Source organism: Brassica napus, chromosome C5 (assembly GCF_020379485.1).
Source record: "Brassica napus cultivar Da-Ae chromosome C5, Da-Ae, whole genome shotgun sequence".
NCBI classification, from domain to species: Eukaryota; Viridiplantae; Streptophyta; class Magnoliopsida; order Brassicales; family Brassicaceae; genus Brassica; species Brassica napus.
The window spans coordinates 6179215-6203585 of NC_063448.1; the positions used below are offsets into that span (position 1 = coordinate 6179215).

The window sequence follows — 24371 nt, forward strand, 5'->3', positions numbered from 1 at the left end:
AAATTTTATTTAAAATATTAACTAACTTATTTGACATGGTTTATTAGGCTCTTTATTTTTTATCTATCTTATAAACATTGTTCTCTAAATATTTTCTACGACATAACTCAATAGAGAGCTTCTCAATAAGAATTCATCATGTAGTTTGAAATTATTCTCTAATATATCTGGTATTGTTTGGTGTGATGCATTTTTTGTCTATCAAATTTTGTTTTTGACTTGTATGGTTACTTTCCATCACAGATGTTTTTCATTTTCATTCAGTGTTATTCTTCATTAATTTTAAACCCTATATTTTTGTATGTGTTCCTTGTTAATTCTTTGATTTGGATATTATTAAAGAAAATACATTTGATATTGATTTCTAATTTATTTTGAAAATACACTTTTGAAATTTTATTTTGAATAATATATTTTATTTTGTGTTCTTGCAAGTTAAAATCAGGTATTCTTTATATTTTATTTTATTTTAGTTAGTATTTTTTGTTAAATTTCCAAATATTTAGTATACATATAATTTATTTCCATTTTAATATTTTATTTATTAGTTTGCCTTATTTGATGTTGAATTCTATTTTGTATTGAAATAATTAGTTTTTGAAATTTTAACATTTTAGAAAATAGTAAACTATAATTATGATTTTTTTTATATTTTGATTTGTATTTTATAATCCTAAGTGTATACTCTTAATGGCTTATAGTCTAAATTTTTTTATAGTAAATAAATGACATTTCACATATTTTTGGTGTTTTAAAAAATATTATCTGAACATTTTCAATTATTTATACCTTCAACTTATAAATAATACATGTTATATGTGAATATTTACATTATCATATAGCATACAAGTTGAAAATCATGAGTTAAATTTATTTACTTATAACTTTTGATAGTCTTGCATTTTTAAATTAATTCTTATTTTGTATATATATTTTTATGTTAAATTTTGAATAATATTTTATATATTAAGTTAACTTATTTATAATTTTCTATTTGAAATGAACAATTTTTGGAAATATTTACATTTTTAAAAATAATAAATGAAAACAAATGATTTGTCAAAATATATATGGCTGTTTAAAATCCTATGTGGACGCTCCCAATGGTTATATTTATTATATTTAAATTCATTTATATTTCATTATGAAATAAACGATTTTTGGTAACATTGATATTTGGTAACTAAAATGTTGATGTGTCAGAATAAGATTGGTGGTTTTAAATCCTACGTGGACGCTCATAATGCTTATAGCCTCAACTTTTATATAACATGGATTTTCATTAGCATATAGCCTAAAATTGGAAAATCATGAGTTAAATTAATTTACTTATTATTTTTTAAAAGTCTTGCATTTTTAATTAATTATTATTATATTGTATTTTGTTTTTATGTTAAAATTCGAAAAATATTTCTATATTAAGCTAATTTATTATTAATATTTTACTTTTGTTAACTTCCCTTGTTTGATATTTGTTATAAATTTTGTTAATTTATCAAGAACAATCAATATTACCTGTTTTAAATTCTTATAGTTATAATTGTTTGAAAGTCTTGCATTTTAAAAAAAAATTCGAAAATTTATTATATATTCAGTTAATATATATATTTTTTTTTTACTTTTGTTAGGTTTCCTTATTTTATATTTATTTCTATGTTATTTTGAAATAAACAATTTTTTTGGAAATATTGACATTTTTGAAAATATTAAACTAAATTAGTGAGTTGTCATTTTATGACTAGTTGTTTTAAATCCTATGTGTTTTAAATCATATTATTGATTATTTTCAATAGCATATAACCTAAATTTAAAAATCATGTGTTTTTAATTTTTATGGTTCCAATTGTTTAAATATCTTGCATTTTTAAGTTTATTATTATATTTGTAAGATATTTTATATTGATTTTCGAAAATATATTATATATTAAGTTAACATATATATAATTCTTTGAATTTTGTAAATTTATTATATCTAAATTGATTTATATTTTATTATGAAATAACCAATTTTTGGTAACAGTGGCATTTTTAGAAATAACAAACTAAAATGTTGATGTGACAAAATAAGATTGATGGTTTTAAATCATACGTGGACATTCTCAATGGTTTATAGCCTCAATTTTTATATATGTATAGATAGTAAACAAATTATATTTAGCATATTTTTGGTGTTTTAAAAATGTTATGTGAACATTTTTATTTATTTATACCTTCAACTTATACATAATACATGTTATATGTGAATATTTTTATTAGCATATAGCCTAAAAGTTGAAAATCATGAGTTAAATTTATGTACTTATAATTGTTTGACAGTCTTGCATTTTAAATTAATTATTATTTTGTATTTATATTTTTATGTTAAGTTTTGAATATTTTTAATTATTTATACCTTCAACTTAAACATAATACATGTTATATGTGAATATTTTTATGTTATATTATATATTAAGTTAACTTATTTATAATGTTCTATTTTTGTTAACTTAACTAATTTGATATTGGATTATGTTCTATTTTGAAATGAACAATTTTTTGGAAATATTAACATTTCTTAAAAAATATAAATGAAAACAAATGATTTGTCAAAATATATATTGATTTTTAAAATCCTATGTTCACGCCTCCAATAGTAACTTATAGCCTCAATTTTTATATAGCATAGATTTTCATTAGCATATAGCCTAAACTTGGAAAATCATGAGTTAAGTTAATTTACTTATAATGTTTCCAAAGTCTTTCATTTTTAATTAATTATTATTATATTGTATTTTATTTTTATGTTAAAATTCGAAAAATATTTTCTATATTAAGTTCATTTGTTATTAATATTTTAATTTTGTTAACTTACCTTATTTGATATTGGTTATAAATATTAGTTATAAATTTTGTTAATTTATTACTAACAATTAATATTACCTGTTTTGATTTTTTATAGTCATAATTGTTTGAAAGCCTTGCATTCTAAAAAAAAAATTCGAAAAATTATTATATATTCAGTTAACTTATATATAATCTTTTTACTTTTGTTAGGTTTCCTTATTTTAAATCTATTTCTACGTTATATTTGTAAGATATTTTATGTTGATTTTCGAAAATATATTATATATTAAGTTAAATTATATATAATTCTTTGACTTTTGTAAGTTTACCATATTTAAATTGATTTTCATTCTATTATGAAATAAACAGTTTTGGAATTTCTGATATATTTAAAAATAGCAAATTAAAGATCTGATGTGTCAGAACATGACTGGAGGTTTTAAATCATATGTGGACGCCCTCAATGGCTTATAGCCTCAACTTTTATATAGTATAGATATTTATTTATTATATTGTATATTTACTTATTATTTATTTTTTCTTATATTGTATATTTACTTGTTATTATTTAATGCAATGTTTCTATTTCTTATATTGTTTATTTACTTATTATATATTTTTCCTTATATTGAAAATTTACTTATTATTTATTTTCTATTTTTTAAATAATAATGCCACGTGTCATCTTTCGGGAGAAGTTTTTTTTGCTGATGTAGACGCTCTATGGAACCTCAAATGGTCCCTTTTATTAGTATAGATCGTGCGTCACTCAACAAATTTGTATAGATGAATTAATGATTCGTTTCTATTCGAATAATGATTTGCTTTTTTTTTTCTTAACTGATTTAGTTAAACATAACTGTATAATTATTACATGGTTATATAGTATTGAAATTTATAGTATACAAGAAAAAGATGATGATGAATAGAATATTTGAATCTTAACTGATTCGTCTCATTATTGTGTTTCACACTCGTTAAAGCTTTGTCAACACATGTTTGCTCGTCGGTGATTGATTATACTACTTAAGCCTTCTTTTCTCATTTTTTTTCTATGGGTTTAAGCTTTAAAGTTATGCTATTATTTGTTAGTACTATTTTAGTTTTCTTACTATTAATCTTATGTCCAACTTCGTACTTTCAAAGTAGTGCGGTTTGGGTTAGGATTTAAAAAACAAGTCCATGATGTTTCGGTATATTGAAGGTCACATTGAAACAAGTAGAGGTGACGTTTCCAAGGAGAATTGAAAGCGTTGACCCCAAGATGCCAAAGTTTGACTTCCCTTTCCTCTCTATTTCTGCTTCATTGACCTTTCCTTGGTTTTCAGAGAAAGCCCATTCCTCTATACAGCATTTATGATTTCAATAGTAGACAGATTGTATTAGCATGATTATCCTAGAATCCATTAGGGTCTCTTAATCACTTGTTTAATAATAAATGTGTGTTAAAAACTTTAGTTAAGAAACACCTAAATTTGTGTCCTCCATTACAAGTTTCTTAAGTAAAGGTTCTTAAAAAAAAATATTTTATAAAACTTGAGATGGAAGAAAGAGCTTGAGATAGAACTTGTGTTTAGATAAATAATTTGAATCGTTTGATCTTGTGTTTAGATAAAGAACTTGAGATAGAAGAAAGAAGAAAGAACTTAACATGGAACATTTGGTGAAATAAGAAGAAATCCGTGAGTACGTGACACGGATGCTCCCAATACTTGTGTGTTGCAAGAGAGTCCAATCCTGAAACAAACAACAACATGAATCAATAACCAGAAGCAAGCACAAGAACGAGAATCAAGAAACAGAACAACAAGAATCGAGTGTTTCAGCGCTAGAACACAAAAATAAAAAGAAAAAAACTCATTATTTTTACAAAATCTGCAGACGCTGGAAGGAGAAACAATCACAGTAGCTTACACTTTTCGTCGGTACTGAAGATCAAGTTTACGTCTCGTTATGACCTGCACGTTCACATTCATCAACCACTGTCCCCATTATCCTAATTCCACAAACATGAAGTCTAAAAAAAGAACCACTAACCGGTTTTGACCATGGATTAAGCTTCCATAACGAGGTCCGGATAATCAAAAGTGACACATTCAGTAAACAATATTCACACTAAATTCTTGAAACGTAAAGCCTCAAGCTAGAATCTATCACCAATATCACAACTTGGAGTAACCTCAAGTACTTAAACCTCAGACTAACTCATTTGCATGCCAAACATAACACTTATTATCCACTTGATTCGTTACCTAAGAAAAAACTCAATCACCAATCAATCAACTCCAAGAATCTCAGAATCCTCGGCCAGAAACAGAGTCATGTGACTAGTGAGTTTAAACGGCGCCGTAAGCCACCGTCCAGGCGGCACATTAAGCTGGCCACCGCCGCTTCCCCCAAGCTTCGAGATCTCCACCACCGCTCTCTCAAACGCCTCAGTATCAACCGTGAATCCGTGACCCCATCGCCGACACCTCCAAAGTCCTTCAAATCGAACACCACCGGTCTCAAGCGAGGAAAACAGAGAGAAGAGAAGATCTACGAGGGAAACAGAGAGATCTACAATCGATGAAGAAGAAAGTCGATCAATTTCAGTGGAGAGAGAGATGTGGAGAGAAGAAGGCAAACTCCTACCTGTGAGACACGTGTCTCTAAGAAACGTTTCTTTTTGTCGCTAATTAAGAGACATTTTTTCTAATAACAGCTATTTTTGATTTATTTTTAATGACAATTAACCTAAGAGACACTCCTAAGATCTCCCGATAATGATGGTCTTACTCCCGCACCGGAATCTATCCAGCCGCATCTTTATTATTTAATTATAAAATAAAGTCAAATATCTCCGTATATCTAATAATTTATGTACATGATGGAAGTGAAAAGAACATTTTAAAGTCTTCATATCAAAGAGAGAAGAAGAGGAAGACAAAAAGAAATGATGAAGACTAAGAGTAAAGCGTTGATCATCTTCTTCACTCTAGTTCTGCTTCTAATCATGGCGTCAAGGGTTATTCCAAGAGAAGATGGTTTTGCTCCTCCTAAACTATCTCCCTCTTCCACTCAAGTAAGTTCGTCAATTCCCTCATGTTTTCTTCTTTCTTTTTTTTTTTTTTGGGTTAAAACATAATTTATAGAAAAAAGAATTTAAAACAATTTCTTCTTCTTCCTCCTAAAATCAGAAGTCAAGATCTTTTTGATATCTAAAATTCATTGACTGTATAAATGAATAGATTTGTGTAGTTTTACTTCTTTGTCTTTTTGTTCGGAACTAGGAGAAAGAAAGAAGTAGAAAAGGTGATGGAGATGGAGTAGATCAGTGCAAGAGTTCGGACAGTGAAGAAGAATGTCTTGTTAAGAAAACCGTAGCTGCTCACACCGATTACATCTATACACAAGACTTAAAGTCATCTCCTTGAAACAAGAACAAGCACTCTGTCTTTTATATAGTACAAGCTATAAGCATAAGCAAACTCTCCTTGACCATTTGCTCATGACTTCATGTTCTTTGTTATTTTATTCTAATCTTTGTTTGATTTCTCTTTGTCAACTTATATTTATCCTTCAATACCAACTCTACTAGGATAAGACCCGCGCCTTGCGCGGAATTAAGTTATTATTTTTATTATATTTTGGAGAATGAAATAATAGTTTGGCTTCATTTGGATTAGGGGTGTTCAATCCAGATATCAGGTTGGTTTCGATTCGGTTCGGTTTTTTTCGGTATTTTGGTTAGTAAAATATAACTACTATTCTAAATCCATATTTACTTTGACTTTAGTCTTTCACATACTTTTGAAAGATTTCAACTGGACAACTAAATTGATCAGCCAATCTTGTTGCTTTAAATCATTAGTATATATATATATATTATTTAGTTTAAATATTTATTAAATAAAAATTCATATGCGTTATATTTTATGATCATTTGTAACTTATTATAACAAAAAAATAATCTATTGATCACAAAATTTTCAAAGTGAGAATCTTCAAATTTCTAATAATATATGGACGTTTTGAAAAATTCAAAATATAACATATAAGAAAAAATATAAATGTTTTTATTATATATTTAATGTGATTTTTCTAATATCTTTTAATAATATAAAATTAAAAAAAGAACTAAGATACCAAAATTGTTATCAAATATTTATTATTCATAATAATTAATTTTCATATATACGTTAATCATATTAGGTAATTTCGTAGCTTCTAATTAAGGAAAGTGCAAAAACAATATTTTGTAGATTATTTATCAATTCGAATATTCGATAGTTAGTTTAATAAAAAATATAATGTAAGTTAAGATGGACCAACCTATTTTTTTAAGAATAGTATATTTTATATAGTCATTTATTAAATGAGAATTTATAATCATACACTTCTATGATCATTCATATCGTTTTATAACTGAATATTTAAATCATCGTTAACAAAATTTTCAATGTGAAATCTTTAATAAGTTTATAATTTATAAATGTTTTTGAAAATTCATTGAAAGTTTTAATATTAAAATATTTATGTAATCTTATGGTATATAGTTTAATCTATATATATATATATATGTTTTATTATTAAATGATATTTTTTACTCATCTGGTTTTAAAATCATGTGTATCTTCTTATAATATTAAATAAACGTTCATATTAATACAATTTTATGATCATTTGTAACTTATTATGACAAAAAAAATAATCTATTGATCACAAAATTTTAAGAGTGGTGATCTTCAAATTTCTAATAATTTATAGACGTTTTGAAAAATTCAAAATATAACATATAAAAAATATAAATGTTTTTTTTATTATATATTTAATGTGATTTTTAATATCTTTTAATAATATAAATTTTTTAAAAAGAACTAAGATACAAAAATTGTTATCAAATACTTATCATTCATAATAATTAATTTTCACATATATGTTAATCATATTAGGTAATTTCGTAGCTTTTATTTAAGGAAAGTGCAAAATATTTTTTGGTACGTTATTTATCAATTCGATAGTTAGTTTAATAAAAAGTGTAATATAAGTTAAGATGGACCAACCTATTTTTCTAAGAATAGTATATTTTATATAGTTATTTATTAAATAAGAATTTATAATCATACGGTTCTATGATCATTCATATCATTTTATAACAAAATATTTAAATCATCGATAACAAAATTTTCAATCTGAAATCTTTAATAAGTTTATAATTTATAAATGTTCTTGAAAATTCATTGAAACTTTTAATATTAAAATATTTATGTAATCCTATGGTATATAGTGTTTAATCTATATATATATATATTTATTTTATTATTAAATGATATTTTTTACTCATATGGTTTTAAAATCATGTGTATCTTCTTATAATAAAAATGTTAAACCATTGATCATTAATTTTTAACATAATAATTTTAATAGTTTTAGTCATTTATTGTCGTTTTTAAAAATTCAAAATATAACATATACGAAAAAATCTAAATTTTACTTTTATAGCTAATTTGATTGTTTAATTTATTTTAATAATATAAAATTAAACAAAAAATGATGGAGGAGATATAAATTGTTATCAAATCTTTATTATTAAAATCATTAATTGTCATATATATATTAGTCATTTATGGTAATTCCGTAGGTTTGATTTAAGGAAAGAAAATAACATATCATATCATTACATCATATAGTTTGACCAACTTATGTATCTAACAACATATAAAAATCGAATGTGGACCTACTTATTTTTCAATTGAATGTAATTGACTACCTAATTGAGTGCCACCTATGCATTGGGGCCTATTTTAATTAATACAAAATTGAGGTTACATCTTTTCAAATGTTCCTCAATTAATATATAGGAGATATATTTTAAATTTTTAATATTTGTGAATTTTAATTTGTCAAGACAACATCAAAGTTTAATTGGGCTAGATGACCAACAAAAGAAGTTTAAGTGGGCTGTTTGGAAAAGAAATTAACTGGGTTTATAGCCTTGCGTGACAGGCTCAAATGCAGGTTTATTGTTTATGAAAAAAAACATGCAATATGTTAAAAAGGATGAGAAGATACAAGTATGCATGGTTACATTAGTAAACTATGATGTTTAACTATGAATGAAAGTCTGTGTTACGAAAAGATACATTAGGCATGTGGGGACAATACTAAACCATGATGTTTAATTATGAATGAAAGACTGTGTTACAAAAAAGAAGTATGTTATGCATGTAGAAGAGATGGTGACTGACATAGTCTAAAGTCTAGAGTACACGCGGGGCAAGCCCGATCACCACCTCGCGTGTACTCGAGACTATCTCCTAACATAATTAAAATGCATTTTCATGAATAGTTCATTTGTTGTAATATTGGAATTAGTTCATTTTATTATTAAGAATGAACTAATTTCAATATTACAATAAATGAACTATTCATATAAATGCATTTTAATTATGGAGTTGATATTTTGTATAACAATGCTTTGTTTTTAAATTCTTTTTACTATTATCTTATAAGTTAGTCTTCAATTTGTTTTATATACCGTTTTTGCAGTGGCACTATCACCAGGAGCCTCCACCTCCCTTTGTCTTATTTCATTTCAACAACCATCCATTACTTTGAAATAGTGATCTTATTCTCAACATATTTTTACACAAGAAGATCTTATATATAACACACACATACAAAAAAATGAAATCCAATCCAATATGAATCCACTTTTAGGGATAAAAACTACATTTGATCTCTCATTTCTATCTAGAAAGTTAATTATAAGAATGCTATTTTTGATTGGTAACAACATTTACTCCCAAAAAAACTAGTAACAACAATATCTATCTATTATTATAAAGAACTGTTTGCTCTCTCCTGGTGCCTCCACATAGGATTCCACATCAGAAAGTCGTGCTCTGTAGTGACGACACATGTCCATTCAACCGAAACACACCGTTTCATTTAAGTACTGATACGATTGATGCGGGCTTTAATATGTTTTGCTTTTTCTTTTCTTATTCTTGATGGGTTTACTGGGCTATTTTTGATTAATCAGAATGTCAAGTGTCCAGCCCAACGTATGTCTACAAACACGAAAGCTACTGCGATCAACAAGAGCTTTCAGATATTTCCAGGAGGTAAAACACTGAAAACGTCTTCACATAGAGCTTTACTGAGATTCTTACAAACTGTATTCCAGTTAGTGATTCAGCTAAGAAATTTGATTCAAACTCACTCTTAGTGCTGCTAATTTTTGAACAATTATGAGAAAGCTATTACTGTTAAAGTGGATGGACTTGTGGCTTTGACACTAAATCAAGATCAACAAGAAGCCTCTTCTATAGTCTTTCCTATTATTTAATGGTCTTTCCACTGTTCGTTTACTATGAGAATGAGATGATATCATATGTCTAATCAATGGTTTAGTGAGTTTGTTTATCTTTGTTGATGTTTTCCACTCTCCATGTTTGATGTTTTCAGGCAGTGAAGAAAGGAGACGCTATGTTTGTTGGGCAATACCTATTCACTGGTACTGAAACAACTTCAGTTTGGCTTGAGGTAAAATAAAATAGAAGCTTATGAATAGTGTCTATGTTGAAGTCTTAGACAGTTAAATTTATATTGTTAAATAAATAAAAAAGAGTCGATAAGATTTTTCAAAGATGCTCTTCTTCCTCTGTTCTTCTCATTCTTCTCTGGGTTTGTTTTCTTGATTATAAATAAATTATTGCTTCTTCTTTTTAATGGTCGAAGCAATTCCATGACCACATCAAATACAGTCATGGAGATGGAGGATGAAGAAATTTCCTAGATCACAAATCGTCCTGCTGTTCATCTGGAGATGGGAAAGGTATGTTCTTAATGAATTAATAGAAAAGTTATATCAGTTGTGTTTTATAAGGCATAGATTTGAATCACAGAAAAAATCACAACAATGCTTCAGTGTAGTATCCAACAAAAACTATTTTAAGCTGCAACTTCTTCATCTTTGAAAAAGGACCAGGGCTAGATGCACTCTTCATATTTTGTTCAATGTTCAGATCATGATTCGGGAGGGTGATGAAGCTGCGGCTCAGGAGGATGAGAGGGTTGGGAAGGAGCCTGAGGTAGAGAGGAAAAGGGATGCGGAACCAGAGTTTGGAAAGCAGAAGGAGAAGAAGGAGGAGAAGCATAAAGCTTTGAAGGAGAAAGAGATGATTAATAGTGCTGCATACAAGGAGAGAGAGAGATACAGAAACATGAAGAGGTGAAGTGTTTAAAGAGGGAGGCTGGTGAGGCAGAGAGGAAGCGTGTAGAAGAATAAGAATAAGAGGCCCGAGAGAGCGCAGAGTGTCAGGCTGCAGAGAGAAAAGCTGCTCGACTGAGAATGAGCCAAGAGAGAGCACTCCCTCTTGGCGGAACTGAGAAAGGACCTTATGCTACACATGCTACAAGAGTCAGCATAAGTTATTTGATACTTTCTCGATGTTAGATGAAGTCTTTGATAAGTTCTTTGAATCAGCATAAACATATATGCATTACATTTTTATATAGATGAATTAGAAAACATGTTTTATTAATGTGTCTCAAAGGTGAAAATATAATGAACAGGTTTTGAAACTGTTAAATACGTACCAAATGTTTTCACTACAAGCAGATCAAGAAATTCATCCGTTTCGTTTTCTCATCCGGCCATGTCCATGCAACCTGCTTCTTCTTCATGACACTTGATTTAACAAGCTCTCATTCAAGTTTTTACGTTACTATAATAACTTTTTTCTACATCAAATTGCATGCTTTGCTTTTAAAATTTTAACTTACGAGTCTTTTCACAAATACCTTATTAAATAGTACACCTATTATAAGGATATTCAATTCGGTAAAACCGAACCAATTAATATGGAATCAAACCGAAATAGAGAAAGTGGTTAGATTTGGTAATATCAAATAAAACGAATGAATGTTATTTTTAAGCAACAACTGTATATGAATATGGTTTAGTATACAAATCGATTAAACCGACTCTAACTGCATAAACCAATTTATTAAATATAATAGTATAACAACATGTAAATTATATAATATAATTAATAATATATTTTTTTATATGATCTTCAATTCTTCATATTTAAAATGTTGATTTACGCAATTTTATATTTTGTTTTAAGTTCGAATTTTTTTTTCACTTTTATCAAATTAAGTAAAACATATTTTTTTTCCTTTTTGTTGATAAATATTTATGCTAATATTTATCTATTTAATAATATTATGAAATTATTAATTTTTAATTCATGAACTTTATTTTTGATATTAACTTTATATGTTTACTAATTATTTTAATAGTAGAAGAAAACAGAAAACATGTTCTACTTAAAAGTTAGAATATAAGAATATCTTTATCTTACAAAAATCTCAATTAGACATCTCAGATCGCTAAATTTTTTTAATGGCGGAGAACATCCGAAGATCCTTACAAGATATCAATCTGGGCGATGATGACGAACCTTTTGTCCTGCCGGCTGATGTGGTGAGACAGGCGGAGGAGGAGAACCGTTTCATCCTAATTGGCCATCCGGTGATGCCTAGAAAACAAAACCTTCGAGCAATCGTTGCCTCTATGCCACGATCCTGGGGCTTTGAATGCTTGGTTCGGGGAAGAATTATCGAACACAGACGATTCCAGTTCGTCTTCCCGTCTGTGGAAGCAATGGATACGGTGATAAGAAGAGGCCCATGGGCGTATGCGGATCGTATGCTTGTTCTCCAGTGCTGGACGCCTCTGATGGACATGGCGATGCTCAATTTCATTCCTTTCTGGATCCAGATTAGGGGCATTCCACTCCAGTACATGAACCGAACGGTGATTGTTAACATTGCGAGAGTACTAGGAGAGTACATCCAAATGGACTACAACGAGGAAGTGGGAAGCAGAATGGAGTTTGTCAGAGTCCGCCTCAATTGGAATGTTAACAATCCCCTGAAGTTTCAGAGAAACTTCCAATTCACCCCTAGAGTTAACACTCTCCTCAGGATCCAATACGAGAGGCTTCGTGGGTTCTGTGAAACATGTGGCATGATCACGCATGACTCCGGTGCCTGTTTGATTCAAAATGGAGGTGCTGACCAGAATGATGAAGATAATGACAGTGAAGGCGATAATGCTGATGTGGAGTTGGTACCAAACCAAGGAGTCCTTATTGAAGAGATCATTGAGGAAAGCGATGAAGTAGCAGACGCAGATAATGAGGCTGAGGGCACAACGTGGAGGCTGAAGCAGAACCTGTAGACCCGGAGCAAGAGGAGTATGAAAGAAACATCAGGGCATGGGAGGAAGAAAATGATGATGATCACCTTTGGAAAAGTGAAGGGAAGCAAACGATGTTCTCCAGTGAGATAGATGTTGAAGAAATGTATAATCCGCTCTACCATCATGGTCAGGTTGTCCCAAAAGAGACTCCATCTGAATCGTTACTCAAGAGGAAAGCCTGGCTCTCAGCTGCTACTGACAACTCAGAGATGTTTCATAAGAGGGAAGCTAGTGGGACTAATGGAGTGAAACGCAAGAAAGGTCGAGTGATGGTGCAGAATGAGACGGAAGCAGACGTGGGTGAAGCAATGGTTGACACCAACAACATGAGAGGTGCGGTGGGCCCTAAACCACCTCTTCCACCATGAGGACAGCCTGTTGGAACTGTCGAGGCTTAGGCACAGACTCGACGGTTCGACGCCTCAATGAGATATGTCGCAAATATCTCCCGGACATTCTGTGTCTATCAGAAACTAAACAGCAAGATGACTATGTGCGTGATGTAGGAGTTCAGCTAGGTTTTTCTAATTTTGTTGTTGTTCCCCCAGTAGGAGTAGGAGGTGGCCTTGTTATTTTCTTTCAGCAATCAGTTCGTTTGTATGTGATTAGCCAGTCTGCTCAGCTTGTCGATTGTAATGTTGATTTTAATGGAATAAGTTTCTATTTTTCCTTTGTGTATGGGCATCCTAACCATTCTTTCAGACATCACACTTGGGAAAGATTAACTCGATTAAGTCTTACTAGAAGACAACACCTGTGGTTCTTGTTGGGAGATTTCAATGAGATCTTGGGGAATCATGAGAAGGAAGGAGGAAGGCTCAGACCTGAAAACTCATTCAGTGAATTTCGACAGATGATGAGAACTTGTGAGTTCACTGATTGCACTCTGTTGGTAATCAACTTTCATGGGTTGGTCAATGTGGAAGACATTTGGTTAAATGCTGCTTGGACCGTACCATGGCAAATACTAGATGGTTTGATCTTTTCCCTGCATCTCAGATAGAGTATTTGGAGATAGGTGAGTCTGATCATAGACCATTGGTGTCTTTTATCAGTAAAGAAAGTTATGAACCTCCGAGAACTTTCAGATTTGATAGTCGGATGATGACTAAAGATGGTTTTGCGGAGAGTGTGAAAAGGGGCTGGAGAGGAACAGGTCAGACCCAACTGTTACAGATGCCATTAGCTCAAAGATTGAGTAGTTGTCGACATCACATATCTAGATGGAAGAGACAGAACCGTAACAATGCTGAGGAAAGAATTGGAACGTTGAGAGCTTTGTTGGACAAAGCCATCACTTCAGCTAATGTATCTCAACAACGAAGAACATAAATAAGAGAAGAGTTGAACCAAGCCTATATTGAAGAGGAGGTATACTGGAAACAAAAAAGCAGGATCAACTAGTTGCGCTCTGGAGATCGGAATACAAGATACTTTCATGCTGTAACAAAAGGAAGAAGAGTTAAGAATACAATAAACTCAATTCAAGATGAACAAGGGGTTATATATCGTGGTCACTCAGAGATCTCGCAAGTGGCTGTTAACTATTTCCAAAACCTCTATGCCTCTGAAGGGACTGATCCACATCAGTATGTTCGAGTATTTCAGAATCTACAACAACGAGTTACTACAGAGATGAATCAAGATCTTACCCGTATGGTTACAGAGGAGGAAGTGTTCACATCAGTTATGGATATAGGATCTCACCGTACACCAGGGCCTGATGGCTTCTCTGCAGTGTTTTATCATCACTATTGGGATGATATAAAGGATGAGATCATGAAGGAAATCACGGAGTTCTTTGAAACAGGACATCTGGATCCTCAACTCAGTTGCACTAACCTATGTCTGATACCGAAGGTCTACCCTCCATCTAGTATGAAGGATTTTCGACCAATAGCGCTCTGTAATGTATCTTATAAGATCATTACTAAAGTTTTGGTTAATAGGCTTAAAGCTCATCTTGGTAGCATTATATCTGAGAATCAAAATGCCTTTATCCCTGGAAGAATGATCTCAGATAACATTGTTGTTGCTCATGAAGTCTTTCATTGTCTAAAAGCTGGAAAGAGGCAAGCTACATCGTATATGGCTGTGAAAACATATATAACTAAGGCCTATGACCGTTTAGAATGGAGATTTTTGGCTGAGACAATGAAGCATTTGGGATTTGACAGGCGTTGGATTGGCTGGACTATGGAGTGTGTCACTGCTGTCAGATACTCAGTTCTAATTAATGGGAAGGCAGAAGGATTCATTACACCAGCTCGGGGGCTCAGACAAGGAGACCCTCTATCTCCTTATCTTTTCATTTTCTGTGCTGAAGTACTCTCACACCTGATGACAAAAGCGATGGAAGACAGATCACTTATGGGAGTGAAGATATCCAATAATGCACCAGCGGTTAATCACCTGTTTTTTGCTGATGATTCGTTGTTCTTCTCATTGGCTAATATCAAAGCAGCTAAGAAGTTAAAGTCTATCCTTGGGTTATATAAGGCAGTCTCTGGCCAAGCAATTAATCTCTCGAAATCATCTATCACATTTGGAGCTAAGGTCAATGACTCAGTTAAGACAAGGATGCGTTCTCTATTAGGTATTTATAATGATGGAGGCTTTGGAAAGTATTTGGGTTTGCCATAACATGTGCGAAGCAAGAAGAAGGAGATGTTTGCATATGTTATTGATAAGGTGAAATCAATAACACAAAGTTGGAAACAGAGACACCTCTCCCATGGTGGTAAAGAAGTATTGCTCAAAGCAATTGCAGCTGCAATGCCAATATATTCTATGAATATATTTAGATTAACAAAGAAGACCTGCTCGAAGATTAATGCGATTTTGGCAAGGTTTTGGTGGAGCTCGGGTGAGAAAAATGGACTTCATTGGTATTCTTGGGACAAAGTCAGTGTACCAAAAAGAGAAGGAGGATTGGGGTTTAAAGATTTGGAAGTATTTAATCAAGCTCTGTTAAGTAAACAGGTTTGGAGGATAATGCAATATCCTAATTGTCTTATGGCTAGCATGCTATGCGCCAGATACTTCTCAGATGGGGATATGCTAAAGGCTACACTGAAGAAGAAAGCACCTTATGCTTGGAAGTCAATCCTATATGGCCGTGACCTCATCACTAAAGGACTACGGCATATAGTGGGCAATGGTGACCTAGTTAACATGTGGACTGATCCATGGATACCTGATCATCCACCAAGACCACCACGAGATAGAAATATATTGGTTGACGGAGAGAAGGTGAAAGAATATTTAGATGTTAACAGAGGTAGATGGAATGAACAGAAGCTACACGAGATGGTGGTTGATGAAGATGTGGATCGAATTCTTGCTATTAGAATTAGTCATGTGGCAACACAAGACCAGTTGGGCTGGCACTATAATGAAGATGGCTTATATACAGTGAAGTCTGGGTATTGGTTGGGAACTCATCTGCAAACTATTGATCTTCCACAACCAACTCGAGGAACGGCAGCATTGAAACACAATGTTGGGGTCAAAATTGGTCACGACGGAATCAATGTCTGAAAGTCCGTAAAAATCGGCATGAACGTTTTTACGAAAAATAAATCTTAGAAAAAGATCTATTTTTACGAAGAATCTTGCGGAGAAGACACATTTACGAAAAATTGGAGAAAGATGCGAACAAGGTTGTCGCGTAGCAACCAACGCAAAAGCTGGTCGCTACGTAGCGACCGAGCTCTCACCAAAGCTCGGTCGCTACGTAGCGTGCTCAGTCGCTATGTAGCGTGCTCGGTCGCTACGTAGCATGCTCGGTCGCTACGTAGCGTGCTTGGTCGCTACGTAGCGTGCTCGGTCGCTACGTAGCATGCTCGGTCGCTACGTTGCGTCCTCGGTCGCTACGTTGCGTCCTCGGTCGCTACGTAGCGACCGAGCTCGAGCCAAAGCTCGGTTGCTAGTCGCTCGGTCGCTACGTAGCGACCGAGCTCGAGCCAAAGCTCGGTCCCTACGTAGCGACCGAGCTCGAACCAAAGTTCGGTCGCTACGTAGCGACTGAGCGCTCGGTCGCTACGTAGCGACCAAGCTCTTCCAAAACGTCGATACGAAATCAGTCCATGCATTCTCGTCTACCCTTCGATGCTATCTCCCGAATACCGTAGCGAACCCATCTCACGTTCCCCGCCATTTCTAAGTTATCAATTAAACTTTACCGTAAAAATCGCGGAAAGTTCATTCTTTATTGAAAGAAGCCGTAATAAACGCTTCGAGTCGAAAGACGGCCCAAAGTGACCTAAGACACGACTTGAGGCCCAACTTACGATTTCTTAACCAACAGCCCGTAAACCGCATGTCGGTTTACGCTTGGTTCGCAAGGGAAGATAAATGTCAAGTTTCCGCGGATAAATACGGAATTTTGAAGATAATTACGAAGATCGGAAAAAACAAAATAGCTCCATTTTTATGCTATGGTGGCTTAAGGGCAGAAGAGGAAAGGCGTAAACCGACCTTGGAGCCAGTATATAAGGGGTCCTAGGCGAGAGGCATAGGGAGGAACTTTTTGAGAGAAAACTTAGCACTTAGAGCAATTTTAGGCAATTTTCCGTTTTTGTTATTCGAACTGCGACTCAACTAGGTTTAGCCGTCTTAGGGTAGCTAGAACTAGGAATCTCGCCGATAGCTCTCGTAGCCCAGGCACTTACCTTGTTGTAAACGCTCAAACGCAGATTCGGAATAAGACTTATATTTGCTCTCTTCTTACGATTTTTATACTTTATCGTTGTCATTATCGTGTTCTGATTTGCTTGGCGTGTGGTATTAGCAGATATCCGGGACCTCTGGGAAATTAGGGTTTTTCCTAGTTTCCTTATTTAAACGGAAATCGACAGTGCGAATTTCAGTTCCCACAGTTTGGCGCTAGAAGGAAGGGCGTACGGATCAATCTAACTCTCAATCACAAAACGCTTGATCAAAACAATGTCTGGAAACACGAAAGATAAAATCGTAGTTTGCAATAATGCTGGTAAGACAACTCCAGCCGCCACTGCGCCTACGGCGAATGCTTAGGCAAACGCCACAGTTCTTGAGAAAATCGAAAACCTAGCCGCAACTCTTCGCCACAGGAAGTGCAACGAAACAAGCTCGCGATTTCTCTGTCTAAACTAAAGGGAAACGATTAATTTTATCAAACCCCGTAAGTTTGGCTCATTTCCGAGCTAAAGAAGTTTCAATACGTATGAGTTTTACCAAAACACTTTTTCCGAAAACTTTTCGGAAGGTAAAACTTGTTCTCCCAAAAACCGCAGAAACCCCTAGGTTAATCGAGGAAAAAGGAAGCACAACAAATCGATTACACAGCTCGGTCGCTACGTAGCGATCGAGCTCTAGCTAAGCTCGGTCGCTACGTAGCGACTGAGCACGCACAAGGCTCGGTCGCTACGTAGCAACCGAGCACGCACAAGGATCGGTCGCTACGTAGCGACCGAGCACGCACGTAGCGACCGAGCCCGCACACGGCTCGGTCGCTACGTAGTGAACGAGCTCAAGCCAACTCTCCACTCGCTACGTAGCAACCTGCAAGGCCTCAGAAAGGTTCTCCTTTGCGTTCTCATTTGAATTCTCATCGAAACGATTTTCGTTTCGTCTCAATCGGAGTTTCCGTTGAGATTTTACGACGAAAACAAGTAGGACTCTTCTTGGCTTGCTTCCACTCGCTACGTAGCAACCTGTCTGACCTTCACTCACTACATAGCGACCTGTCAGGCCTTAGAAAGGTCCTCATTTAGTTTCTCTTTTGAATCCTCATCGAAATGCTTTTCGTTTCGTCTCAATCAGAGTTTCCGTTGAGATTTTACGACAAAAACAAGTAGGACTCTTCTTAGCTTGCTTCCACTCGCTACGTAGCGACCTGTCAGACCTTCACTCGCTACATAGCGACCTGTCAGGCCTCAGAAAGGTCCTCCTTTAGGTTCTCTTTTGAATCCTCATCGAAACGCTTTTTGTTTCGTCTCAATCGGAGTTTCCGTTGATATTTTACGACGAAAACAAGTGGGACTCTTCTTGGCTTGCTTCCACTCTCTACGTAGCGACCTGTCAGACCTTCACTCGCTACATAGCGACCTGTCAGGCCTCAGAAAGGTCCTCCTTTAGGTTCTCTTTTGAATCCTCAACGAAACGCTTTTCGTTTCGTCTCAATCAGAGTTTCCGTTGAGATTTTACGACGAAAACAAGTAGGACTCTTCTTGTCTTGCTTCCACTCGCTACGTAGCGACCTGTCAGACCTTCACTCGCTACATAGCGACCTGTCAGGCCTCAGAAAGGTCCTCCTTTAGGTTCTCTTTTGAATCCTCATCGAAACGCTTTCGTTTCGTCTCAATCGGAGTTTCCGTTGAGATTTTACGACGAAAACAAGTAGGACTCTTCTTGGCTTGCTTCCACTCGCTACGTAGCGACCTGTCTGACCTTCACTCGCTACATAGCAACCTGTAAGGCCTCAGAAAGGTCCTACTTTAGGTTCTCTTTTGAATCGTCATCGAAACGCTTTTTGTTTCTTCTCAATCGGAGTTTCCGTTGAGATTTTACGACAAAAACAAGTAGGACTCGTCTAAACTCCTTCGCTTGCTCCTACTCGCCCTTACCTCCATCTTTGTGTTCTCCTTCAAATCTCGATCGAAACGTCTCTTGTTTCGTCTTGATTGGAGTTACCATTGAAACTTTACGATAAAAAAAACCCGCAAAGACTTGTTTTCTCGCTTGGATTCAGATTAATCGTATAAAACGGCAACGGTTAAGTTAACACCTTAGCCGCCTCAACTATACGATTACGTTGAACTTTTTTATAAAAATTAACGTCGTATCTAAGGAGAAGATAAAAGTCAAGTTTAAAGGATAAAGACCAATATCGAAAATGGCGAACATACACGAGAAGAGGAAGGGGAAATAAGCAAGCAAAACTGAGAAGAGACAAAACAGGGTCTTCGAGAGAACTAAGGTATTTCCGACTTGAGATTTTTGAAATCAGACTTGGAATTTTTAAATTACTAAGAAATAAAAACGCATTTGAGACTGCCATAGAACTTTAGGGAACGTAAAACCTAGGTGGATAGTTTAGCGAACTAAGTCTTAGGCAATTTTTCTTGTCTCGATATATCGTTCCATAACTGTTCAGCCAGATCTTGCAAACCGATCTAAACTCTCCAAAAATCGAGAAACGATCGCCACGCATATCAAGCTCGCTTCCTAAAGAGAGAGAAAACTAGAGACATGAGCGTCGTCTTAAAACCGATTCGTTTCTAGCAATTTTCTCGGAACCGACATATTCCAAGTCATCAAAGTGGAAACAAACCAAATCACAGTCCAAGCGTCGTCTTTAAATCGTCCAGGATTATTGATCATTTCAAACCTTAGAAGAAGAAACATACACAACCCTTCAAAGTATCGGTTCAACTGTTTTCTTTCGTAAAAAAAAAAAAAAAAAGGGAGTAGGTACGTATACTATACGCGTATACTCCCAGACTTCAAAAACTTTTGTAAATTGTCAGGAAAACGATTTTGTCAAAGCAAATCGTCTCAAATAGGCAAACGACAATCTAAAATTCGTCTAAACGCTAGCAACATATCCAGACGATCATGAACATAATCTCAAAGACTATACATCATTTCTTGTCACATCTGAGAAGGCAGTCGTCCCGCCACTGACTCCACACTTGTTATGTAGCAAACCTCATGGGCTTCGTCTTCCTCAAGCAAGAAAGATTCAATTTTCCTAAGACTATAGGTCACATTGTACGAAATATTCGTCGTATAACTGAAACCTAAAGCGGAGAATCATTTTCTATGACTATCGGCCATATTAGCATGGATAACCCCGACAAACTTGGCCTATCAATCTCAACAAGCTCTCTTTGGCCCTCGGTCAATTACGCCTTCCACTAAAGGTCCAAACCAATATTTGCCATCCTCTTTAAGGACGATCGTAAACTAACATGACCTTAAAGGTTAAAGTACCATGGTCTAATCCTTGACCTACAACATCCTTGGCTATCTGAGTGAACACATCCCTCACGCCAAATCAAATTATTTGAGAAACCATAGCTCCATCACTTAACGGCTAAACGACAATCTACGATTTGTCTAAAAACGTCGTGTGACTATTAAGAGAATAATTATCGTATAGCCTACAGTCGGAAGTCATATGATAAATTCTTCGTAACGAAACTCAATCCTAACAACCAAATGGTTAATGGAGGATTTAAACTTTTCGAAAATTGACCGAGTTCAATACGCTCCACAATTCACTTTAAGCCCGCAACGTTTTACCCATAATATGCGGCATGTAAGGAAAAATCCGTAACAAAGCTTCTAGAGCTATACGAAACATCCTAAAAAAATGCACGAAATAGATCTCGGAAAGCCAACACTTCACAAAGCACTATGAAGGAAAACGCTTCTTCCCATGAAAAAATTTACGCGACACCTCAGTCCTAATTCCTCGATCGCAAATCAAATTATTAGCATCCAAACAGGAACAACAATTTTGGCAGCGAACATCCGTAGTCAAACAAGAACATTTCTCAAATGCATGGCTAAGACTAAACCCTTGCAACATCGCAAAACATCTTCAAGCCCGCGAACATTTCAAGCAGGAAACGCGGCATACGAAAGAATAACAAATCTTCAGCCTCGAGAGACGTCGCAGACGCCTGAAGATTCGTTCTTCGACGAAATTTCCTTCCTCGATAAAAACACTTTCTTGGAAGACCAGACAGTCGTACGCACTAACAACTTCTCAAAACATATCCTTCGCGAAGACACGAAACGGTATTTTTTACCATTAAGTTTGTTGCTGATCACAACGAACTCTTAACGTCCTAAACAGACTTAGCCATCTCGTGGAGATGACTCTCGTACATCCGACACAAGGATAATAGCGCTATAAAAGAAACCCAAAATTTTTGCTCAGCACTTCCAGGAGGCTTAAAAATTGTCCTTGGAGAGATGCTCGGTTCCAACCATACAAGTCGTATAAGCCGAGAACCTATCGCGGACTTTAAATCGGTATGGAATCAGGATGAAGCTGAAACGGGATACGTAAGTCGAATTAGTCATCGCACCCTCTAAAACCATGAGTAAACCTAGGTCTTGCCCTAAACCCAGCGCACTGGTCTCTAACATCTCTAGGCATAGTATCAAAAACGTTGATATGAGATCCCAAAATTTGTCTCTTTGCCAATATTCGAGCGTCTTCAAAAATCCCGCAAGATTTACACACTGCGGAAAACTCTCGAAACAGATCACAGATATAGCAGTTCACACAGAGTTAGATTACGAGATGACAACTCGTAATCTTCCTTCTACACCCATATAAAATGTCATCGGCAGCAACACACCTGATAACCGCTACATAAAAACTAGACCGTAAAGGTCTCGCTGGAAAACAAGTCATAAGAACCTTAACTCCAAGACGAACTACGAAAGGCTTGATCCCTTCAACAAGGGTACGTAGGCAGCCGTCATAAGGCGCAGCCCCAATCTTATCGCGTTCTACTCTTAGAAGAGCGAGAAGACCACTTACCACGAACCTTTTCGACCATTAATTCCGCCTAACTCACCTAACTTGCAAAGCCACTCGCTAAAACCTCACGCTAGAAGCTCATGGTTCTAACAAGCTGGGGGATAACTGTTGGGGTCAAAATCGGTCACGACGGAATCAATGTCTGAAAGTCCGTAAAAATCGGCATGAACAATTTTACGAAAAATAAATCTTAGAAAAAGAACTATTTTTACGAAGAATCTTGCGGAGAAAACACATTTACGAAAAATCAGAGAAAGACGCGAACAAGGTTGCAGCGTAGCAACCAGCGCAAAAGCTGGTCGCTACGTAGCGACCGAGCTCTCACCAAAGCTCGGTCGCTACGTAGCGTGCTCGGTCGCTAGGTAACGTGCTCGGTCGCTACGTAGCGTGCTCGGTCGCTACGTAGCGTGCTCGGTCGCTACGTAGCGACCGAGCTCGAGCCGAAGGTCGGTCGCTACGCAGCGACCGAGCTCGAGCCGAAGCTCGGTCCCTACGTAGCGACCGAGCTCGAACCAAAGTTCGGTCGCTACGTAGCGACCGAGCGCTCGGTCGCTACGTAGCGACCAAGCTCTTCCAAAACGTCGATACGACATCAGTCCATGCATTCTCGTCTACCCTTCGATGCTATCTCCCGAATACCGTAGCGAACCCAACTCACGTTCCCCGCCTTTTCTAAGTTATCAATCAAACTTTACCGTAAAAACTGCGGAAAGTTCATCCTTTATCGAAAGAAGCCGTAATAAACGCTTCGAGTCGAAAGACGGCCCAAAGGGACCTAAGACACGACTCGAGGCCCAACTTACGATTTCTTAACCAACAGCCCGTAAACCGCATGTCAGTTTACGCTTGGTTCGCAAGGGAAGATAAATGTCAAGTTTCCGCGGATAAATACGAAATTTTGAAGATAATTACGAAGATCGGAAAAAATGGAATACCTCCATTTTTATGCTATGGCGGCTTAAGGGCAGAAGAGGAAATGCGTAAACCGACCTTGGAGCCAATATATAAGGGGTCCTAGGCGAGAGGCATAGGGAGGAACTTTTTGAGAGAAAACTTAGCACTTAGAGCAATTTTAGACAATTTTCTGTTTTTGTTATTCGAGCTGCGACTCAACTTGGTTTAGCCGTCTTAGGGTTGCTAGAACTAGAAATCTCGCCGACAGCTCTCGTAGCCCAGGCACTTACCTTGTTGTAAACGCTCAAACGCAGATTCGGAATAAGACTTCTATTTGCTCTCTTCTTACGATTTTTATACTTTATCTTTGTCATTATCGTGTTCTGATTTGCTTGGCGTGTGGTATTAGCAGATGTCCGGGACCTCTGGGAAATTAGGGTTTTTCCAAGTTTCCTTATTTAAACGGAAATCGACAGTGCAAATTTCGGTTCCCACACACAAGATTTGGAAAACAAACGCTCCTACGAAGCTAAAACATTTCTTGTGGAGGATGCTATCTGGTTGTTTAGCGACCGGTAACAATCTTAAGAGAAGGCATATCACTCAGAACGATCTTTGTCGACGTTGTTGCAATGTAGAAGAAACAGAGGAGCATATTTTCTTTGGCTGTCTGTATGCTGCAGGTATTTGGTGAGCTTCAGGGCTCTCTAACCTTATCATCAATAACCCCACGACGACGCTTGAAGAGAAGATAGAGGCATGCTTACAATACTCTTTCTCCACAAGACTTACTCATTTTCAAGACTTGCTTCTTTGGATTTTATGAAGGCTTTGGAAGAGTAGGAACATGCT

At 35.2% G+C, this 24371-nt stretch overlaps 2 protein-coding genes and 1 long non-coding RNA gene across 3 annotated transcripts; all 3 read left to right on the forward strand.

Annotated features, from left to right (window-relative positions):
• The first annotated feature begins 4367 nt into the window (after positions 1–4367).
• LOC106400216 (phytosulfokines 1-like) lies at positions 4368–6487 on the forward strand. The gene is made up of 2 exons (XM_013840599.3): positions 4368–5887; positions 6096–6487. The coding sequence occupies exons 1-2, from the start codon at positions 5759–5761 to the stop codon at positions 6237–6239; spliced, it is 273 nt and encodes a 90-aa protein (XP_013696053.1). The 5' UTR covers positions 4368–5758; the 3' UTR covers positions 6240–6487.
• Positions 6488–8602: 2115 nt separating this feature from the next.
• Positions 8603–11404, forward strand: LOC106396037. The gene is made up of 2 exons (XR_001279413.3): positions 8603–10645; positions 10836–11404. It is a non-coding gene; the product is annotated as an uncharacterized LOC106396037 (long non-coding RNA).
• An 816-nt stretch (positions 11405–12220) lies between these two features.
• On the forward strand, positions 12221–13060 carry LOC106394157. The gene has a single exon (XM_013834752.1). It carries the CDS (start codon positions 12221–12223, stop codon positions 13058–13060), a length of 840 nt encoding a protein of 279 aa, XP_013690206.1.
• Positions 13061–24371: the final 11311 nt, after the last annotated feature.